The sequence below is a fragment of the Cavia porcellus genome, unplaced genomic scaffold (genome assembly GCF_034190915.1).
Source record: "Cavia porcellus strain 051 isolate PalLab524CR breed Dunkin Hartley unplaced genomic scaffold, mCavPor4.1 scaffold_27, whole genome shotgun sequence".
Classification (NCBI taxonomy): domain Eukaryota; kingdom Metazoa; phylum Chordata; class Mammalia; order Rodentia; family Caviidae; genus Cavia; species Cavia porcellus.
The window spans coordinates 43,351,948-43,375,628 of NW_026947510.1; the positions used below are offsets into that span (position 1 = coordinate 43,351,948).

At 35.7% G+C, this 23,681-nt stretch overlaps 1 protein-coding gene across 3 annotated transcripts in view; it reads left to right on the top strand.

Moving 5' to 3' along the window:
* Pik3c2g (phosphatidylinositol-4-phosphate 3-kinase catalytic subunit type 2 gamma) overlaps positions 1–23,681 on the top strand; it is a 289,635-nt gene that overhangs the window by 199,810 nt on the left and 66,144 nt on the right. For all 3 annotated transcript variants that reach the window (XM_063237587.1, XM_063237588.1, XM_063237589.1), the window contains 2 exons: positions 10,347–10,503; positions 17,052–17,161. In XM_063237587.1, the coding sequence (XP_063093657.1) occupies positions 10,347–10,503; positions 17,052–17,161 (267 nt within the window). The remainder of the gene's footprint in view (positions 1–10,346; positions 10,504–17,051; positions 17,162–23,681) is intronic.

Sequence of the window (23,681 nt, forward strand, 5' to 3'; positions counted from 1 at the left end):
ACTCAGATGCATAATTTTCAATCATGCATATCATCCCTTTGTGAGCGGTTTAAATATTTTCAGAAGTAACTTGGGCTCTTCTTGACATTTACATTTGACCTGATTTTACTTAAAATGTGATGTCACGAATACTGTTTTCACCCAAGCATCATAGATAGCCTTGATGACTTTCCCTCATATCCACGATTAACTTATGTCCCAAGAACATAAATTCCTTGCAAACACATTTGTGTGTTTTTCCCTCAGCTCAAGCTCAAGGGAAAACACGGGGCAGTTCAGAAGTTCTGACCACTCAATTCTTACCCTCGTGAGATCCTGTTCTACAAGTAAAAGCAGGCCCAATGTGCATATGGGATTAAGAGTATAATTTTAAACAGGTAGATACTTCAACTAATGTTTCAAATAAGAAACAAAATATACCTGAACATGAGAATAATGCTGGAGTCAGTATCTAAAGTTACTAAGCAGTGAAAGACCAGGGACTTCCTGGAGTCTAACTTAGGACAATAGTGCATTCACAAAAGAGGCCAGACGTGGAGTAGAGGCGATGGCATTTTATTTTTAAGAAATTACTGGCCAGGCTCTCTTTAGTTAATAATTGCTGAGAGCTTGAAGATCTCAAAGGCCATTAAATGTTCTTTTTGTGCTAGTACATGAGCCCTTATGTTCTCATTATATTGCACATGTGAGGTTTCCTGTGTTGCCTAATTATACTAGGTTCTATCCTAGCCAGTGGAGACTCCAAATTTGCCTTCTCAATTAACTCATGGATATTAGACAAGAGACTTGTGCTCTTTCTGTTGGGCAGCAAAATGTGCTCTGTAATATGTAGGTCATTAGTGATATCAAGAAAAGGATATGCTCAGACATTCCCCAATGCACTTCAGTCATTTATTTTTACTCTGTCAATATGCACTCTTATGGAAGTCTGCAAACTTTTAGAAACATTTAAAACAATTTACCTTAATGTTACTAGGGTACTGCCTGGGAACAGAACTATTTGAAACTAATAGAATGTGTATGAAGCACTCCAATAATAACAAAATGTACCTCAATTTAGCCCCACATTTCAGTTCAGGGTACTGATTCATCGTTCTAACACTTAAGTCTTCCAATTCTCAGACTAATGTTTGCACTTCTGTTTACTGATTGTCACTTCCTGCTGAAGAGGAAGAAATAGCTATGCTCCAGCAGGCAGATTGTACTAAACACAGATCCTCAACACAGGTGCCATTCCACTCTCCTCATCCCCTACCTCCATCACCAACACTGAAGCAGACAGCTCTTTCCACATTGTTGGGGACTAGATGCAGCTCACCATAGGCACACAACAAAGCCTGCCATGCATCTAGGATGAGAATCTAATTCAAAAGGAAATAGTCAAAAACGCCTTTTAAAATAGCATAAATATTTGATATGAAATAAATATTCTACATAACTTCCTTCATTAATCAAAATAAAAACTCTTTGAGGAAGGGGCTGTTATTTACCAATGAAGGTATGTTAGTTGTTATAACTTGTCCAAGGTTGTAAGTCAGAGAGGGTAGAACTATTAGACATGGGCAGATACCCAATAATCCTAACCTAGTCTATTCTCTTCTGTGTTTGGACAGATGGTTGCTTCTTCAGTGAGTGCCAGATGATGCAGTTATCTAACATTTATGGCTCTGATGAATATTAAACTATATGCTTAGATTCTATAGCCCAATGTTTAAGTGTAAAAATAGTAGGGTCACTTCTCTGTCTATGGGGATTTTTCTCCTTGAGTAAAATGCCAGAGAGAATTGGCTGTCTTTAATCTTTTCTTACATTAACAAAAATCTAATAGGTAGAGTTAAGCTAATAGAATTTAAACACCTGTCATATGGGACTCTAACCTTCAGAGTCCATCCTCCTCTATTCAACTGAACTTATTATGGCCTTGCACTCAGGACTCAAAATGAATCCCAGTACTACTATACACTGAATAATAGTCAAAGAAGCTTTTTCTGGGAATGTCTGAGCAATTTAAAAGTTTATGTGAACAATCCTCTTAAAAAAAGAAACATCATTTTCTGAGTCTATACAAAATCACTTAAGAAACAATTCAGTTTATGAAAGGCTTCTTGTTTTAAGGATACAGCATTTTAGCGGTTTCAGAATGTATTCGTTACAATTAACATACTTCATACATTATCTTAATACATTTTACAATAAGACCATTTTATAAAAAGAGCTAGAGAGAGTAGGAAGACTTTTCAGAGAACAGAACTTTAAAAGAAAGGGTTGGTTTTAAATTAATGGGAAAAGACAGCCTGTAGCAGAAAAGCATTGAGAATATCATCATGGAGGCAGAAGACAAGCCAGTGCAGATAGCCACCCAAATTTTTTCCTCTGTTAAGCCAAAAGAGGCGGGTGCTGGGAGCAATTGTCCTCTTGCACACAAACTGCATCATTACCTCTTTCCAGGGGACCATCGCCCTTGCCCTGCAGCAGCACTGCCTTTCTGTGGCTACTTCAATATTGTATTCTCTGCAGTGATTGCACTGATCCCTTCAGAATATGGCTGCCATCCATCACACTCAACTCTCATCTCTAAACAAGTGATCCCATCTTTCACACTACTGAGAAAACAAAACACATTATATTACAGACTACTTTTCTGCCCAATATAAAACTCATAATCTTATGTACATTTCATCCTGCAATTCTTTCTCCTTTTTGCAAAAAAAGTCTTTGTTACTTTTAATTTCAAAAGTCAGTTCCTCTCTGTTGATGCTGCAAAGCCATTTCTCCCACCTTCTGAAGAACAGCGCACTACCAATGATTTAGTTTTGCCTTAAGCCGCTCCATCTCGATATTCTTGGAAAATAAGCTTGTCTCCCCCAAACTTAAACAACTTTGCCTGAAAACCCCAATCTTCATGACACATTTTTACACTTTCACAGCCTTCCTGAAAATGTTGTCTATGTACTCTTGACCTCCATTTTTTTTAACCTCTCATTCATCTAGAAGTAATTCAATTTAGGTTTATTCTTTATAACTTGCTGTGACCTGTGACAGCTTCCGTAGTAATAAATGTAACAGTATCCATCCCTTTGCCTGCCTCACCAGCAGGTTTCAACAGTACTGATTCTTCCTTACTCAGGATTCCTGTCCACTCACCTGCTCAAACACGTTGCCGTGCTCTGGTTTCTGTCCTCTTCTGAGTATCCAATTCGGAATGATCTCCTCCTTCAAAACTGTCGAGTACTTGATTTCCCAGGACTCATCTTAGCTCGCTCCTCTTCTCACTCTACAATTTCCACCCAACTGCTGTCAACTATATAAAGGCTTTTATTAGTGCTTATATCCAAATAACGCATAAGCATTTTAATCAAATTTTTCATTTAAGGCAATTGTGGATTCATGTGAAGTTATGAAAAATAATGCAAATATATCCCATATGCCCTTTGCTAGGTTCCCTCAGTGGTAAAATATTATTATAGTACAAATGCCACAGCTATGATATTGGTGTTAATATAGTCAGGATATAAAACAATTTCACCTTCACCAGAATCCTCCATGTTGTCCTTATATAACTCTCTCATTCTGTCTCTCTTCATAGGTCTCTGTATCCTTATCCCTCAACAATCAGTAATTTTTTTTAATTTCTATAATTTTGTCATTACAAAAGTATCATACAAATAGTGGGGCATGGTGGCTCACAGCTGTAATCCAGTACTTACGAGGGTGAGGCAGGAATATCGTTTCCAAATTTGAAACCAGCCTGGGCTACAAAGTGAGCTCAAGGCCAGCCTGAACTGTGTAGTGAGACCCTGTCTCTAAAAAAAAGAGTATCATATAAATAAAATCATACAGTAATGTAATATTTTGAAATTGGATTTTTTCATGCAGCATGATTCACTCAAACTTTATCCAAGCTATTGTACTTTCAAACCTATGACCCTTTATTGAAAAATACTACCTCATAATGTGGATGTACCACAGTTTGTTTAACCATTCATCTGTTGAAAAGCATTTGGGTTGTTTCAGTTTTCTGATTATTATGAATAAAGCTGCTGTGAACAGTTCCTGTATGAATTTTATAAACATAATTAATATCTCTCCTAGAGAAATGCCCAAAAGTACAGTTGTTAGTTTGTATGGTAGTAGCATATTGTTGTGGATTCTAAGAAGCCACTAAGTAATTTCCCAGGGTTGATTTTTATGTGTTCCACCAGCAATGGTAAGTGGTTTTCTTCCTCCACATATTTACCAGTATTTGGTATTTCCACTGTTTTTTTTTTATTTTCACAATTCTAATGTGTGCATGTAGTGGTATTTTGTTCTGGGTTTAATTCACATTACCTAGTAGCAAATGATGCTAAATATCTTTTCCTGTGTCTGTTTACCATCTGCATGTCCTTTTTCATGAAATATCTTTTCAAGTCTTTTGCCTATTTTCTAATTGTACTGTTTGACTTTTTAATATTGAATGAGAGTTTTTTTTGAATGAGAGTTTTAAAATACACTCCAACTACAGGACTAATGCTTTATTGTCTAAGTGCTTTGCAAACATCATCTCTCAGTTGGTAGCGTATCTTTTATTCACTTAACATTGTTTTTAACAGAGCAAAAATTTTTTAAATTATTTACCTAGTCCTTCATCCCAAATAATTCCCCTAATTATTTTATAAAAGAATTATGGTTTTGTATTTTAGATACATGTTTAAATCTGGAATCTATTGGGAGTTAGATTTTTGTTTTAGTTATGAGATTTAGATCTTGGTTTATACATATTAATTATGTATTTCCAATTATTCCAATGTGATTTCTTTAAAAGTCTACCCTTTTCTCCATACAATCACTTTTGCAACTTTGTCAAAACTCAGTCTGTCATGCTGGTACAGGTCTATTTCTGTGTTATTTATTCTGTCCCATGGATTTGTGTTTAACTGTCTCCACCAAAGCTCAGACCTTTACTTCACAGTACCTGACAACACCCAGGTAGGACACAAGATGCCTCATTCCAGCCTGGGAGGAGCGGGAATCTAGTGTCCTCACCTTGCCATTTGCTGGTGTGTGAACGACACTAAGGTCATTGGTTTTCTGCAATGTGTGCATGGAGGAGAGTGATTTTGGCCTAAAGTTTTTCTTTCTTGTTAGGCTTCCTTTTAGGATACTTTGTTTAGAGAGAGCAAGTTGACATCTGGAGGTGGTACATCTCTTTCTCTAAGCCTTTCAGAGTGATTTTATGTTTGTTTCAAATATAATTTCCAGAAACTGAGTGCAGTTAGGGGGAGAAAAAAGAAAAAAATATGCCTAAATCATCTTTCCAGAAGCAAAAATTGAATTCACAGAATGTTACCTCCAGGCGAGATCTTTCCTTTAAGGTCCTAAAACAAGTAGTTTCATTGTCATCAGTTTTTGTAAGTCCCCAGGGCACCTCCAATGCAACTTGAGCTCAAATGTGGGCCACCTCTATATGTTATTCTTCCTACTACACAAGGAAAAAAACTTCAAACTGTTCTTGCCACCTCTTCTTTTTTGTCATTACAAACTACCAGGAAATCCTATTCATTTATTTATTTTCTTTGGAGTAGTCTTCACGTCTTCCCACTTCTCCACACCTGTGCAGATCAACCCCAATGCTAAGCTGAGCTACAGTCACATCAGATCAGAACTTTGTGCAACCTCTCATCTTTTCTATGCACATTTACTCTTCCTGTCCAAAACTCGTCCCCATATTACAGCAGTCTTTTCTAAGGACCATTTTATTGTTCATCACATTTATATTGCTTTTAGAGAAATAATTTAAAAGCTCTTAAGCTCACCTACAAGTATTCCATATATCTATTACAGATATTCAGTAAATACCTATCAATAAGTGATTGTAATGTACTAAGATTTTAGGTGTGTATCTCTCTAACAAAATCCAAGTTATCTCATGGGCCTGTATAGATCGTAAAGCCCCACATATCCTCAGTGAAGTTTGTTTTGTTTTGTTTTGTTTTTTTGGTGGAACCCGGGGTCAAACTCATGACCTTGGGTTTGCCAGACAGACGCTTATGCCGCTGAGCTAAATCCCCGGCCCTTTCGGTGCAGTATTTATCTGTAACTGCTTATGACACTGACCTTGATTTCCTAAAAACTTTGTATAATGGATTATATTTACTGACACAAATAATAATAAATATCAAATTATTAATTAGCTTATATCTATCAAATGATTTTATCTCTTTAATAATTACTGTCTGCTTCTAATACATATATATATGTATTTTAAATCACCAACATTTCTCACCCCTACTGAAAATTTATAAAGTAAATTACTCCCAGACTTTTAGAGAACAATCATTTTAGAAAAAGATTGGCTGTGAGTTAACAAAAAGATTAATTTGGACAACACAATGATAGACTCACAACAAGTTTGTTCTCACAGCCTTCCCACACAATTATTGAATCATCACAGATTCTTCACTGTATGGCTATGGTTATTTGTTGTAACATTCACTGCATATAACAGAATACCAGCAAAATATTGTTTCAAACATGAAGACTGTATAAAGGGAAAGAGTGATACTTGCTGTTCCCTTGGAAATCATATATGTCACTTAAGTAATAATAAGATTTCTGACAAGAGATAGGTTGATTGAAGAGGACTTTTTGTATGAAAAAATTTTTGAACTGAGTATTGTAGCACCTACCTGTGGTCCCAATACTCTGGAAACCAAGGCAGGAAAATTGCATTTCTAAGCCCAATGTAGACAATTTAAAGACTTAGTGAACCATAAAAATATATTAAATTACCTTTATAAAAAAAGAGGGCCAGGAATACAGCTCACTGCAAAGCTCATGGGTTAATCCCAGTACCACACACACACACACACACACACACACACACACACAAAAAGATTGTATTCTTATCAATACTAAAAGTTTAAAACATCAGAGGAGAAAGATAAAGAGGAAAAAAGACAACACCAGAGTAAGAATAGATGTAGGTAAAAAAAGCAAGAATAGCCAGAATTTAGGTAAGCAATGGTAAGACCACTAATCTATAAAAAAGGACAGTTATAAAAATAAATTTCCATAATGTATCTATATGATTATAAATGAGAGATTTTAAACCGATGATTCAAAGTGTTCTAACAATAAAGACCCTGAGAGTCTAGCTCTTACCTCTTACCACAACCAATTTGTATATCTTACCTGTAAGTAATATGAAACTCCACATATGGGCTCTAAAACATTCATTCTACAACCCAGGAGTAGTTTCACATTTGAGTAAACTGATATCTTACATCACAGCTAAAAAATCCTACAGCCTAGAGAGATCCAATGGTATTCTATTTTACATGACTCCCATTCATTTATCAAAAAGTTTTAGGGTAATTCTTAATTTTTTAAAGAACTTCCCAGAAGTGATCCATAGAAATCTTGTAGAAAATATAAAACATTTCATTTTGTTGAATCCACTGAACATTTACATTGTATTTAAAACTCATTTGTTCAATTTGTATTATTAGATCATATTTTTTAATATCAATATGTTTCTTTTATGTACTTGACTATCTGTATAGTATTTGTGTATCTGATTTAAAATGGCAGTTTCTATGGTAGAAGGAAATGTGTTATATCTTAAATTTTAGCATAACTACAAAAACTTTCTGAGAGAAATCAATTTTGTCCATCATAATTCTCTCTATTGAAGAAAGAAATCCATATGCATCAAATTAGTAGAAAAATTTTCAGGCAGCTATAACATTTAGAATTCTACTAAAATTACTGCCAAAGTTCTAGTCAAAATAATAAATATAGCAAAAAGAATAAAAGAAAAACTCTTAGAAAGCTACTACATATAAAATTTTGAATTTTCTAACTGTGGAAGTCTAAGGTATTCCTAAAATAATTACTAAAATGTTAGCAAAAATGATGACTATAAAGGTGAATGATATATAAAAATGTCGCCAAGTTCAAGCTTTTGCTTAATGGTTTGTTCAGGCAGGGAGTTACCTGAACAACCTAGGAGTGAATTAAACCTTAGAGCAAAGATGTGATTCCAGTGACAACATCTTTGAATCAGAAGACAAAGGGAGACTTAACTGTGACCAAGGTTCAGTCCTGAGAACACTGCTGATTGGGAATGATACCTAAAGGGTCTTGAATACTTACTATGTGGAAGGCTGTGTTCTAAGCACTTTTGCATGCTTTAAATCATTTAGTTATTTCAGCAACATCAGGAGTCAGATATTTTAGCTGACTTTTAATAGAGTTAGGATATTAAGGCAAGAAGACAAGTGCTTTGCCCAGGGCCCGGAACTCCTCAGTGGTAGAGCTCAAATTGGAAACCTAACCAAAGCCTAGACTCTTCCCCCGCACCAGCTCCTCTTTAGCTATCAGCTCACAGGGATGACCCCCGAACCCCTCAATCAGATTGGACATCTGTGTGAGTCTGCATGAAAATTCTAAGAGCCAACTATTTTGTCTTGCTTTAAAGATGAAGAAACTGAGTCCTAGCAGCTCCAGAACTGGAATCTATGCTTCATCTCATGTTTGCAACTGAAGTAAAAGACTTGCCAAGTGGGTTCATAGACAATGAGAGTCAGTGAAGCCCAATATGACAAGATTTTGACTCAAAATTTAGGAGTTTAGATTTAAGACCCATCCTCAATACAGGTGTTCAGTAAGCTTTATAGTATGAAAAAAAGGCATTATAAAATGAGGAATTATAAAAAAAAAGGAATATAAAATGAGGGAAGCTGCTCCTTGGGATAGTCAACTGTAGCATAGATTAAAAAATGAAATGCATTCAGTAACCACAACCAAACGAAGTTAGACTTTGCCGATGTTTTGTTTTGTGTTGTGGGGATTTGTTTTGTTTTCTTTGTTTATGCTTTGCCTGCAGTTAGAGCACACTTTCCCCACATCTGCCACAATAGCCATACTTTTGGGTAAAGCATGGTGAGTGAGGTTTCTTACTCTATTATACTTTCATTAAAGCAGCTGTGCACAGCAATAATAGAGAATACTACTCTTCATTAAAAAATCAAAAGGCTCCCTTGGTAACCTGAATTTTTTTTTAATTTTGACTATAAGCCTTATTTCAATCCAAAAGATTTTGTATTTTGTAACAAGACTTTTAACCAAAACTGTTACTCCTATCTCAAATGCTTTCAGAAGACTGTACCATAAATTGGTGTCAAAAACTGTTTTATCTTTGATCTTGTTCAGTGAATGAGACCACATCAAAGAGAGATGTTTTCCTTCCTTCCTCTGCTAGTCCCTGTCATAAAGTCTGAAATGTCATTTTGGGTTTCTCTATATATCAAATAACACAAGAAAAATCATACAGATTTAGAAAAATGGGTCGCCTTCATCCAGGTTCTGCATTTTCCTGTTTTTCCCCTTTTGAGACTATAGGGGGCGGTATTAGTTACGTGTTAACCTAGTCCATGTTCTTCCAATCCAATCAACATTTTTACTGGGTGTAGTGAAAAATGAAATAAAGCTATTTTTCCCTTTACTTAGCATGACAGTGAATTGGTAACACCTGTTTTATTTTATTTTGTTTGTTTATTTATTTATTAGCAGATTGCCTTCTGGAAGAACTTGTCATTACAGTATCTTAACTTTTACTCAAAAGTTGTTTTTGTTTGTTTCTTTCTTTCTTTCTTGTTATTTTTTCCTGAAAAACAGGAATGTCAGCCTATTTTCTAAGGAAAAAAATTAAAAAAGAAATAGTTTACGATCAAATTCACAATCTGTTTTATCATTTATTTTCCATAATGACTTCACATAGGTATTTCATTTATCATTCATTAGACTTTACTTTTTTATTTTAAAGAGAATAAAATAAGATAAAACCAATAAAAATAAACCAGTGTAAGAGCTACAGACCTAAAAGAATTATGAAATCAACAATAGTTACTGTAATGCCTTTTGATGACTTCAAACTAGCTGCAGATAGCTTTGAACTCAGTATAGGTCAAGTAGAACATAAAAAAATAGAAACAATAAAAAAAGACAATGAATGCAACAAAAGACTTCAAAGCAAGCCAATAGTAAATGCAAAATTGCTACCATAGTATATCTTGCCCCTTACATTTTCTTATAGGTATTACTGTTTGAATGTAATTTGGAAATAAACACTTAAAACAATACAAGTTGAAATGATGAGGTGAATTATTTTTTCTCTGCTTCAGTTCAGTAATTGAAAGCCTTCAATAAAAATTTCTCCAGTTGTCCCACAATGAAGGAGACTCCTCCACTAGACTAGAGAAAAAAATAACAAGAAAATCCAAGTGCAAATAAATTGTAATGGTATAATCTAACCCTACAAACCATTTCTGTTCTTTATGATTGCTATTGTTTTTGGCCTTCAGGGACCGAGCCCCTTTTATTTTTACCTCAGAGATGGAGTACTTCATTACAGAGGGTGGGAAAAACCCACAACATTTTCAAGATTTTGTGGAGCTTTGCTGCAGAGCATACAATATTGTCAGAAGGCACAGCTGGCTGCTCTTAAACCTTCTAGAAATGGTAAGTCCCTTGGGGAAATAGCAGGAATAATAAGCTTCATTTATGTCTCTCTTTCAGTAGTCTATTTTTTGCTAATGGCTTGGAGTTCCCCAAAGAGCTATTCAAAACAGAAAAAAACGAAGAAATGAAGAGGACCAAGGTGCAGCTTACAAATGCACTCCTTGAAAATGCAGTGTGTTACTTCATAGTTACTGTCTCGAGTACCCCTATTCACAATATTGGTGCATTCAAAGTTATCCCAGTATATCTTGAATAAGATTCAAGGACAGTAGTTTAAAATATTAGTTTTATTATGCATGAAGGATTTTTCAAAATGCCTTAAAAATCCAATCTCTCACATTTATGGCAACCCTAGTGATGTAAACCAAACAGTGACTTTTCCCGTCTCCTTGTCTTGATCACTGTCTTTAACCACTTGCTTGTTTTTCAGGTCTGGAAACTGAGACTCAAAAATACAAAGCGATGGTAGCAATTGAAACAGAAAGTGTACAGTTAGTGATATAAATCTGGTCTATTGAGCTTGATCTTACATATTCTGTTGACCAAGAAGTGAAGTTTAATATTTTATTTCATTGTCTAGTTCAAAGGGGAGAACAGACATACGGGGGGAGAAGAGCAGAATCTGATAGAAATATCTTCTGAAAGAAGGACATGATCATTCCTCTGTGTACATGCACACATGCTAGTAATTCCTGCAATGGATAAGACAGAAAAGCACCACTGCTTCATCAAGGTGGAGTCTGGAGCTGTCAGATGACAGTAATTCTGCTAGATGGTTTTGTTTTTGTTTGTTTGTGGCTTTTTGCTTTGTTTTTTACAGGCATAATCTTAATGGTTGATCCTCTTATAGTTGGTGTCCTAGTTTGGCACTGTACTAGTTATGTTCCTAGGGGGATGTTACTTAACCCTAAAAAGAGTTTCACTGTCACCTAAATCAATATTTATTTGTACAATTGATGAATAAAGGATCTAATAATCAATGTTTTGCATAAAACAGGCACTATGATAAGTGCTTTATAGGTACTGATGAAAGTTCATCCTACCATAGCCCTGATTGATAAATAATGTAAACCATTCAAAATAGTGCCTTCCATTTAATGTTTAAATCACTTACAATAGCACCTGCAATATAATATCTAAATCACTTAGAATAGTATCAGTCATATAACAGGTGGCAATTAACTGATGTTATTATACTAGATGTTTATTAACATACATTTCCACTTTAAGGGTTCAGTGGGCACACAGAGCTAATGACATCACAGTGAACTGCGCAAATATAAAAATTTCTGTCATCACAAAAAAGTTCCATTTGGTAGTGCTGAAGTAATGTTGGCTTTGTTACAGTGTAGATGTGATTTGGATTCTGTTTAAACTTTCAAACAGTATATCCACTTCTCTCTGCTTTGAAAAATGAGGATTTCTAAAAATATTGCAAACATAGCATTCATGCAAAAAGGCATTGTGGGTTCATATTACGGAAACAAGATATATAACCTTCTGATCACATCTAGAACCTTCAGGCTGTGTTACAATAATAGCCAATGATTCTATTGGTAGAGCTGCATTCTGCTTCCTAACCCTATTAGATCAATTATGGATGGTTTAAGGTTTGTAACAACTGCAGCCTTACCATAAAGGAAACTCCACAAAGACTAAGTCTATAAACATGATCCCATTCATACGTATAATAAATATTCAGGCAATACCAGCTCTAATACTGACATGTGTTTATATCTAATGTTGATAATGTTTAATCTCCAACAAGATCTACCTCATGAATCCATGAGTCCGCGTGCGCCTACTATGTGCCAGACAGTGTAAAGGAAATACTAATGTATAATTTTCAGTTTACTAAGGAAGCTAAAATTGTGCACACCAGTCAGTGAAGTATGCAGCATTTCTAAATGTCTATAAATAACTGTCTGAAAGGGGTAGTACCAAATTAGTGGACATTTTCAACTGTGACGGACATTGTAAAAATAAATCTAAAGCAAAGACTCAACTCAAGCTGTTGCTCAGGTGACACTAAAATTATGTTTGATGCCAAGTGGGCATGTTAAGATAATAAAAAAGGACAGCTTCCCAACAAAAGGATTCAATAACTATTAATGGGCTTTCTCTCTTGTTTAATAAACTTTTCTATGTGACAGCACATGAGTTATTAAATCACACAGTCATTAGTTTGTATAATGTTATTTCCTTTAGAAGACACAGACATATGATATTTTAATAGCAAGTATTAAAACAATTTCTCATAAATAAGATCAGTTACTATAAGTTTCTGGTGTATAATGTATCAAAAATAATGTATGTTCTAATTAAATCAAGTCCTGATTTCTAGGCAAAAGAAAAAAATTTGGAAGTGGATGATAGTAATTCAGATTAAGCAATAATCTTAGGTTTAAACATTTAACAAAATTGCAGGAGATGTTAGAAGCCATGTGGAATAGTTAAACCCTGGGTGAATGTATGTAAAATAGCATTGTGTTATTACTTCAGTTTCTGGCCAGTTATTCCTCAATTTTTTTGTGTTGCTCAAGTATCTTGTTAGACTCTATAGATAAAGCATTTGGTGAAAGTTACAACATGACATATTTTCTGGTAAAGTTTCTTTTAAAATAAAAACAAAGTTTGAATTTGTGAATTTTTTTACTTATGTGTATACTATCCTTCAGTTCTCCTCAAACTGACACTTGTTTTATTATATTCTTTACAAATAATTCAATCTACTGCAACATGACCCAGTTATAACTTGAGAAATGCTTGACACAGGTCATAAATTCTGTCTTCGAAAGATGGTCAGTACACAGAATTATGAGCCAAAAGCATTTGGTGGTTTTACAATGGAGCTAATGGCTCCTCCTCTGCAAAGAACAGCATGTTTACAGATATCTGTAGTGATTTTTATTTCCTCCTGGGAAAAGCAGGGAAAAAATTATCTTTGAAATTCCCATCCTGCTTAAAAGCAACATCTATAGGACACCCAAGAGTGTTGCTGACTGAATCACTAACATAAAAGCCTGTATTTGATAAGTTTTTCTCTCATTAAAAAAGCAATATCAACTATTATAGAACACTCCCAGAGAACACAGGGACCATTCAGTCAGTTTTAAATGTTTATCAACCCATTATTATATTAGTTATTTCCCAGAAGGAACCTTTCTAACTTGCCCATGTGGTAAGGAAGAGTATCCGCTCCCCTAAGCATACCTATTTAGACAGATTTGGACCCAGAGGAAGAGCACACATGAAGAAACTTTAAAAATACCTCTGATCTTTAAAGAAATAAGTGACCTATTCATTAAGTTTCTGTTCATTATCTATCTGTTTTAATAGTACTGTGCTATTTCCTTCCCCACTGTCCCAGTTACAGTTATGATCTATGAGGTCTAGATTAGGAGGCATTTGACAATCAGATTGCTATGGGTCAGAGAACGCACAGTTAAGTGGATCCAGCCCAGGAGCCCAGCCTTATGGCCTTATGTGAATTTACTTAGCAGCTAGTGTGTGTGTGTGTGTGTGTGTGTGTTGGGAGAGGAAGAGGTAGTGTGTTTATTTATAGTTTTCCCTCCCAAGGAAATATTTGACAAAATCCTCACCAAGAAACTATCCAGAGAAACTACAATACAATTCAGACACTAAAGAAAAATCTATTTTTAGGAAATGGGTGCTCTTTGTATAATAAAAAAGAAATTTGACTCAATAAAAACAAAGATATCCCCAGAACTCTAAATATAAAGATGATAAGATAAAACTTAACCTAGATTCTAATTTCCATGGGGAATGTGACTCTGTATGGTTGATACTGTTATATTTAAGAGTTGGTGTTGAATTTGCTAGTAGTAGCTTTCACAGCCTATTGGTGCCAGGTACTTTTTCTTTCATTCATATATTCATTCATCCAGGCATTCATTATTCCAGACATTCATTAAGTTCCAACTATTTATAAAGCACTGTGCTAGGTCATATAGATAGTTCAACACAGAATCAAATGGTTCAGTGTTCTCAGCCAGTTAAGGAACCAATTATTCAATTCCTGTTCCTAAAGAACTTAAATCTAACATGAAAAATTGGAGCAAAACATAGTAAAATCTGAAAATAGAACTGGGAAAGAGGTAGAATAAAGACATGATTATTGTACAGTGACAGCAGTAACTTCATCAGGAGGATCAGTGATACTTCAAAGGGGAAGACATATTAAGATGAGCCTCAAAAAATTTTTTTCAGTAGAAAAAGAGGGAGAGGAAAGGTATTTCTGCCTGGGAAAATGGTATAAGTATGAGTGGAGGTTTGAAGAGCATTAGCATGGCATGTGTTGGAAATGGAGGTAACCAAGGGTACCCAGTCCATTGTACCCAGAGGGAGACCACTATAGAAGGTGCACTTGGTCATAAAAGACATTTCTGACCAGAATGACAATCAAATGTTTGTTTATAATGGAGAGAGCATCATCATAATTTTAGACAAATAACTCACAGGTTATCCTATTGAAGAGTTAGAGATTAGAGAAAATAATTTAAAGAAAGCTAGATAAATGCAGATAAAGAGTCAAACGAGAGCAGTGATAATTGTAGTTTGAAAAAAGGTAAATGAATGAAGGTCTGTTGGGTTCTTTGTTAGAATTAAGTGATTGACAATGGAAATCAGGAAAAAAAAGGAATCAAAGAAAATACTTATTCCTTGTTAGTTGGACAATGACAACCTTGTGAATTGAGATAGAAAACAGAAAAAAGGTTTATAAGAGAAGACAATGAGTTCAGATTTAGACAGTTTGAGTCTGAGATGCCAACACATTGTCTATGACAAAGGTTGGCACATCTCCAGGACCAGCGCATCCAGTTCCTTGGTTTCACTCATCATCTATTTGCTAATGGCTCCTACATCTATATTTACAGCTCTGTGATTTGGATGCCTGTCATCTCTCTCAGTGTTTCCAGTCATCATTCAGTTGTCTCAATTCTGTTTCCTGTGTATAATTAAGATTCTGCAATGCTTGTATTCATAAACTAATTCCGAATCCAGTCTCTTTTTCGTCCCCTCTTTAATTCATTTTTGTAATGATCTTCAAGTTAAACACTTGAAGAGCTATCCCTTGCCTTTATGGTACAGTTCAAAATATTTAATATTGCTATATTATCCTACCCTATGTGTCTTTTCATCCCTGGCTCTTGAGGCTAGCCCTGTGGTTCTCTACTCTCCAGAAAACCCTCTGGATTTCTTTCTGTGATCACCTTGCCCTGAGTTTAGTCTCTGATGCACACTCAAACATGCTGCTCCCTCACTCTGGGTGGGGAGTGGGTGGAAGAGAATAGTTTCAAAACCGTTTTTCTTTCTTAGTTGAACTCAATCAAGTCAATTACAATGTCACAACCATAATTAACTTAGCATTGTAGAGTGTCAGTTCCAAAGCATGAAATATTTATCATCTTAGTCATAAAGGTATTGATCTTCTTTTCCGTCTCCCTCTTCCTCACTTTGTTCCTCTCTTTCTCCTTCTCCTCCTCTAGATTCTTCTGTTTTTCTTTTTCTCCTTCTTGGCAAGGTTCATTTTTTTAAAAAAAAAAAATCTATCTTGTTCAAAACATTTTATCTACAATTAGAGAGAATATTCTTCCTTTGGTCTACAGTGCAATAAAAAAACACAGAATCTTCCTGAAGATTGGGAAAAAATACCTGTATAACTTTGTCTTAATCATTTCATTTCTTTAATAATCTTTAATAAATATAGTCACCACTTAATTAGAGAAAATTGTGTACTTAAAGTGTGAGTCATAGAGTCATAAAAAAGATAGGATTAAGAACCAGAGGTATGAGTTTTGTACTTTGATTTTTAATTATCATATTACCTTGGCATGTCACTCAGTTTTCTGCAGATTTAGTTTTTCTTCTTCAAAGTGAATACTATTACATAATTTTTTTTTTGCAGTGCTGGAGATTGAACTTAGTACCTTCTCATGGAGCTACATTCCCAATATTTTCTTTATTTGAGGCAGGGTCTTGCTAAATTGCTAAATTACCTAGGCTGGGCCTCAAAGTACAGTTTTCCTGCCTCTGTCTCCTAGAGTTCTAAAATGATAAGCTGCCCCTTTACCCCCAATTTTTGTGATTTTTTAACACATAAAGTTAACCATTTGATTTTGCTGGCGCATGTTGGGTAATTTTTTATTCCTTTAAATATAAGAAAATAGAAGCTTAAAGAGGTTAAGGTAAGGTTTCATACAATCACTCATATTTTAAATGGTGGGTTCAGATATTCTGACAGGAGGATAATAATATCATACTGCTTGCTTCATTGGTTTGTCATGAGAATAAAATCAAATTATTAATCTACAAGCATTTTTCTCATTACAATGGCTTTTTATTATTATTATCTCTTCTACTACTAAGTAGGGAGATTAAAAATCATGAACTCCCTTTCATTCATGAATTCAGACGTTGCTATGCAAACTTATAATTATGTGCCCATCAGTAGACTGAATCACGTAAGCTTAATTGTACCTGAATGTATCTGTTTTTTGTTTGTTTTGAATTTTATTGGCTTTAAGATGCTGTATGCAGGACTGCCTGAGCTAAGTGGAATCCAAGACCTGAAATACGTGTATAACAATCTCCGTCCACAAGACACAGACCTGGAAGCAACAAGTCATTTTACCAAGTAAGAAGAGCAGAGAATGTGTGAGTGTGCACATGTGTGTGAGCATAGATACTTGCACTGTGTCTGAGGTGGTTTGGGGTTGACCCGTCATTGGGGTGAATCTATGTCTGCAACCAGTGTATGTCGTCATTTCCAAAGGACAGAAACAGCCATGTGTGTTGTCTAGCAAAAGCCTGAGTCAGTGTTTCTGCAGCACGCTTTGCTTGCTAACCAACCCTTTCATCTAACAGATTGCTCAATAAAAGGCCATTGAAAAGAGCAAGAGCTGACATAAATAAATTGGTTGTTCTACTTGAACTATGTCCAGAAAAACAATTTGGGAAAAGAGATTTATGATGAGAAACGGACTCACTACTTTCATTTGTAAGACAATACAAATACTGGGATAGTTGGTCCAAAACCTGTGACTGTCTTCCATTTCTAATCTATTTTTTATTAAGCAATTCTGGGAAAACACTAGTGTACATCATGATAAAAAGTCTTGGTAGAATACAGTGCATATCAATTAGACCTCAAATCATTGTCCAAAGGGCAGTACACTTTATAATTTTGAACTTTCCTTTTTTGAATGGATAGCATAACTCCCAGCCTAGTTTAGCTATTCATTTAAATGTCAGGTGAAATTATCCTAGTAAGCGTTACCTCAATCATGAATCTTAGGTCTATTTTTTAAACATTCTAGTGTTTTCAAACACAAACATGAACAGAGTTTATGTTCTTCTTAGTGCAGTGTATACTTCTGAATAAAACAACAACTGTAATAAAACCTCTCCCAGTTTTTACTCTTTTATCTATCCCTTCTAGACTGTTCAGTGAGGAAGCACTCCCACTCCAGGGGTGCAGGGTGGCTTCACAAGAGCATCACATGCACTGGAAGAATTTCATTCATCTCAGAGTCTTCTGTTCCATGAACTTCCCTGGACAGAAGGCACTTGTGGTTGAATAGAAGGGAAATGATCGAATCACAGACTGTTAGAGCTGGAAGAGCTCTATTTTATTGATTTAACAATAAACAGTCAAATGAGAAAAACAGAGATTCAGAGAATTAGTGGTCATGTGTACAATAAACAGATGAGGCAAGAAAAAGAGCTAAGCTAGGACTAAGATCCAAGCTTCTATTCTCTCTCTCTCTCTCTCTCTCTCTCTCTCTCTCTCTCTCTCTCTCTCTCTCTCTCTCTTCTCTCTCTCTCTCTTTCTCTCTTTCATCCAAAAATTTTGCAGCAGTCAATACTGGAAGCTGTATGATAAGGAATACCAAGAAGAGCTTCTCTTTAAATAACATTCCTATTATCTAGTTAGTCTTTAGTCTTGTTAAAAATTCTACCATTAAAAGATTCATTAGGGAAGCCTGGTACAGTCATATTTGTCAATCTTCAAGTGTCTTTTAATAGTATAGTTATCTGTAGAAGACACATATCCTTACCACAGTCACTAATATTACTTGACAACTGACCAAGGTCAAAGACATTGGCTTGAATACTTCGATAAATATTTTAGACCTGTTTTTTCTGGGATCAGGAAATTTCAAGTAATCTCAACTAACAGAGATGGGTCCCTTGTATGAGAAAATCCCGGGAAACACTCACAAGTTGGACTCGGAAGAGCAGAAGGACATTCATCACAGAGCCTGGGGGTCTCTGGAGATCAAGGTAGCTTCAGGAAACACATCACAGGAAGTTTTCCTTCACTGCGGTTGCCCACTCCTGATTGGATGAATTTCAGTGTCGGTGGGTTTGCATGATATCAAAAAGAGTCCCTCAGAAAAGGGTCTGAGTGCATCTTCTTTCTTGAAAACAGACCTTGCCATGACAGACACAATGACTGGAATGTCAGTGGGATCAGGCGGTGACGCACAGGAGTTGCATGAAAGGAATCAGAGAAGATAAAGGAAGGAAATACCTGACTGGGCCACAGCTTCTGTGTTTGAGATATGTCACTGTTTAGACACTTATAGCCCTGCAGTTAACTAACAGGCCCTCCCACCGCTTAAAAAGCAAGAAAAGCAATCTATTGATTATGATGAAAATAGCACTTTCAAGCCCTGGGGGAGAAAAGCTTTCAAGCCCTGGGGAAGAAAAAGCTTTTTCAGGTTCTGATCAAAGTAAAAAATATAAATCTGCTTGTGTGTGGGAGTCTCATTCTGCTGTTCCTCTGCTCTCTCCAACACACCCAGGTCTGTAAACAGAGCTTACCCAGGGTGACTCGATGCCCCTTCCCATTGGAGAGGACATGAAGAGCTCAGGAAGTACATCCAAACCAGTCACCTCCTGGCTGAGCACTACCTCTTGTTATTCCACTTGCATGCCTCTGCCAGGCTGTATCCTCACACTTCCAGATATTACACAATATGCTGTAGTCCCTTCCACAGCTCTGTGCACAACACATTTGGAGAAAAAAATGTATTCTCCCTTATAGCCTTAAAAGGTATCTAGATATGCAAGCTAGATCACATTAGTCCTGTTTAATGATGTTTCTTCTCTGGCCATTTCCTCCCTAGGCCTTTATAATTCCATCATCTTTGCTAAGTTTATCCCCCTCCTCATTTGTTCCCACATCAATCCTTTTCTGGGTAGATCATTTCTTTTATTTGCGTTGATTCCTGATTTGTCTGTTTAGCTTCCACATAGAATCATAAAATCTCTGGAGGAGAGAATATGAGAGATCTGATCTAACTTTAAATCTTGCCCATCTGTGATACTTTGCACCACTAGTTTCTCATCCATGGAAGCTCTGATTATTCCAGTACTAATATTTTCCTCCCATAATTCAACAAAACATATCATCTTTCCTACTATTCTTATTGCTTAATTATATATTGTCCTGTATATCACCTTAATCAATATAGTGGTCAGTTAGTTGCATGGCTGTCTCCCTAGTAAAACAGGGAACATTCCCACTTCCCCAATTCTAAGGATACAGTAATGAGAAACACACCTTAAATAACAGAAAATACAATGTAAACATCCAACTTTAAGTACATTTTAAAAATCCGCAGTAATAACTAAAATCTAACATAATGCTTCTTACGTGTGAAGCTCTTAGTGATTTTGTAGGAATGTCTTTGTCATAACCCTAGGAATTGGGGCTAGGGATTTATCTCAGCGACATAAGTGCCTATCTTGCAAGTGTGTGGTCGTGAGTTTGATCCCTGGTACCGATAAAAAAGGAAAGGACAAAAAAAAAAAACCACAATAATAACCCTAGGAAGTGATAATATTTTTATCTACAGTGGTAAGCTGAGATCTGGAGAAGTTAAACAGTTTGCCAAGGGCTATCATTGGCAGGAACCAGAGACATGATCACAATCAAGAGACTCCTGCTGCAGAACACGGTCTCAACCACCAGTCTAGATGTTCAAAACTCCATCTCCTACCTGCAGACTTTCATATATGTGCTGTTTTGTAACCAAGACTGCGTTGGCTTAATCAAGACATATTCCTTGCTCCTTGTCAGGCATTGATCCTCATATCCCAAATACCCACATCCTGCCATCAAAAGGAGCTCCTTGAGGGTTTGATTCTCCTCCAATTGCTGCCCTCGGAGCCCCCTTGAGAGAACTTTGCTAATGACTCACAGTCGCCTGCCTTCCTGTCTCTAACTTGGCCCATTCCCAGAGCTTTGAGTCTTACTTCTTTTCTCTCCCATGAGACTCACTCTCCCTTAACATCCAAGAGTCTGTCTCAGTATTGTTCTAAGGTCTCAATTGTATACTTCTATTGTTAGATGTGACTTAATGTGCATATAGATTGTCTTTTCAATTTTTCACTTAGTTCTTTGGTATATATAGAATATATAAATATAATACATGCAACATTTATATATATATATATATATATATATATATATATATATAGTATTGAGGATATTTTCTATTACACTTTCCATCTAGTGTGATGAAGAATCTGCTAAAGAAGGATGGGAAAATTGTGCCTATGATTGTTGCCACTCAAGAAAGATCCTTATGATCTATTATTTGCATATTTTACATATATTTTTATAATATATATATATATATATATATATATATATATATATGGGGAGATTAAGATGAAAGAGGACATGACAACACAGGTCAGAACAAAACAATTTAAGCAACATAGTGTTTCACCACAGGATAACCCGACATAACAGTAGTTACCATAGTGTCTCTTTCCTTGAAATATTTGAGTATGCCTTCGTATACTATCAAACATAGCAAGACAGTGTAAAACCATTCCAGAGGGTAAAAGTATTACAGGGTATTTAGAACCAACTAACAGAAAATGAACAATGGTTTCTATATTATCTCCTTGACTATAAAGTATTTTATTTATACTATCACATATAATAAACTCCAGTAAGATACAACATGATAAAACTGATGGAGACAGAACAAAAGCTTGATGGGGCACATTTTACATTTCTAAAAGATATTACATAGTATTCCTTCTGTAAATCAAATAATGAATAAGGTAAATTTATAAAGAAGAGCTAGGTTAAATATAAACAATAAAGCAAATCTGAAACAATAACTCCTGATTCAATGAATGTTTAAAATTATGTGCATCTGTACATGGAAAAAGAAACCAAATTCTGTAAAGAATCCATTATAAGTCCTGATGCTTTCATGGTCTACTTATATATCAACATCATCCATCTATCTATCTATCTATTTATCTATGAGAGAGTTCCCATATACTTAAACTACTTGTTTTCTTTGTTTCTTTGTTCTAAAAGTCTGTAAATATTTTATGGCCCTCTTGATCCTGATACCACTGCTAAATTCTGGATAAAAATGAAATAAGAAATTCCACACTACCCAATTGGGTGTTTGGTGAAACTAAGCCATCTGAGACACAGCTTGTGTGACTCCCCCTAAGTGCTTTGTGCTCTTAGGAGTGTTAGCAATAAGAGGCTGCCTCTCCTCAGCCTGTTCGAGGCTGGAAAGGAAGAAATGGCTTTTCTAGTCTCGCTGGGCATGATGAATAGTGAAAGACTCTAGCTCATGCCTGGGCACACACATTCTGGATTTTAAGAGATTCCTGCCAATCATAAGAGACTCTGAGGAGGCTGCGCACCATGGAATAATAAAAACTGTGTTATAACCAATGGTTTTTAGACGTAGAATAAAACTAAAACTCATTTGCTGGCCGCAGTTTTTTCACAGCTTCATGAATTCCTCTCTCTCTTGCTTCGCTTAATCTCTGTCTACTCTCCTTCCCGCTGAAAACTGTTGACTAAAATCAAGAAAGTATCATGACTCAGTCCCCTGAAAATTGATAATCTCATGGAATAAGTCTGCAGAACCCACTGCTAGGCAACAGAGGAAACCATCCATTAAAATGCTGCCCAAACGGGTTATTTCAGAAATTTCAATCACCCTGAAACCTCAGGTTAGCTGTCCTTAGAATCAGATCACTGACTTCACAGACCAGACTGGAATGATTAAGCAGACTTCTCCGCCTACCTTCCCCTCCCACATAAGATAGTGTTGTTCATTTCAGTCATTTCCTCTGCAAGACTGACAGGAAATTTTCTATGTATTCCCAAAGATCCATTTGGACTGCTATTCAGATTCTCTGGCTCACTAAGATCTGCTACTCTTCAGTTAAAACTGATGCAAGCTTGAAACAAAGCAAAACTCCAAACTTAAGGAAAAATAACATTGTTTGCATTAATGCATTATTTTGTCAGCAAGAGCTTGAAATCCTATCTGGCATCCAAAGATGCAGGATATGTGGAACCAAATGCTAGAAACCAATAGAACCTAAAAATGTAGACTTTCTACTCTGTTTATAACTGCCAAGTATTTTCTCCCTTTCTGCACCCATTATCCAATATTTTCCAGTATAAACTTCAAAGAGAAACAGTCTAACTTATCTAGTTAATTTTATGCTTTTTGATCAATATCCTTCATGCAAAGCCATTGTGGATTATGTTCCCAACTTTAGTCTTTACATGGGCCATCCTTTTACAAAGAATCGTCTCCAGAGGCTTTCCTGAACTTTGCCCTTTGCAGAGACAATTTTAGGTGGGGACACTGGGCATAAGAGTCTATGACTGCAAGAAGCATAAGTTGGAAGCAGCCAGAAATGTTGATAGAAACAGTGAGGATGCATCTGGACTCCATATCATAGGCACAGGAGCCAGAGTGTATGCCTTGATAGCTGGGCAACTATCAAAATGTCCAACTTTCTCTAAATTTGGAAAACAGATTCAGAGAGAAAAGAAAATTAAAACAAGTGGCAATTCTCACCTCATTATGAAAATTTTTCATTTTTAACACTGAATTATAATAAGTTATCTAAACAACATAGACTTTATAAACTTTGACTTGCAGGTATCAGAGCTTTTTATAATACCTAAGTTTCATAGTTTCACAAACAGTCAGACTCATTTTAATACTGGATGGCTTGGTTGGTATCTTAAATTTCTGCAATAGGAAAATCTCTAAATTTGAATGATGTACATTACACTGACAAATTGTCTGATTTGCCTAAATATCAAGTCAAAATACATTGTAGCTATTAAGTAATAAAAA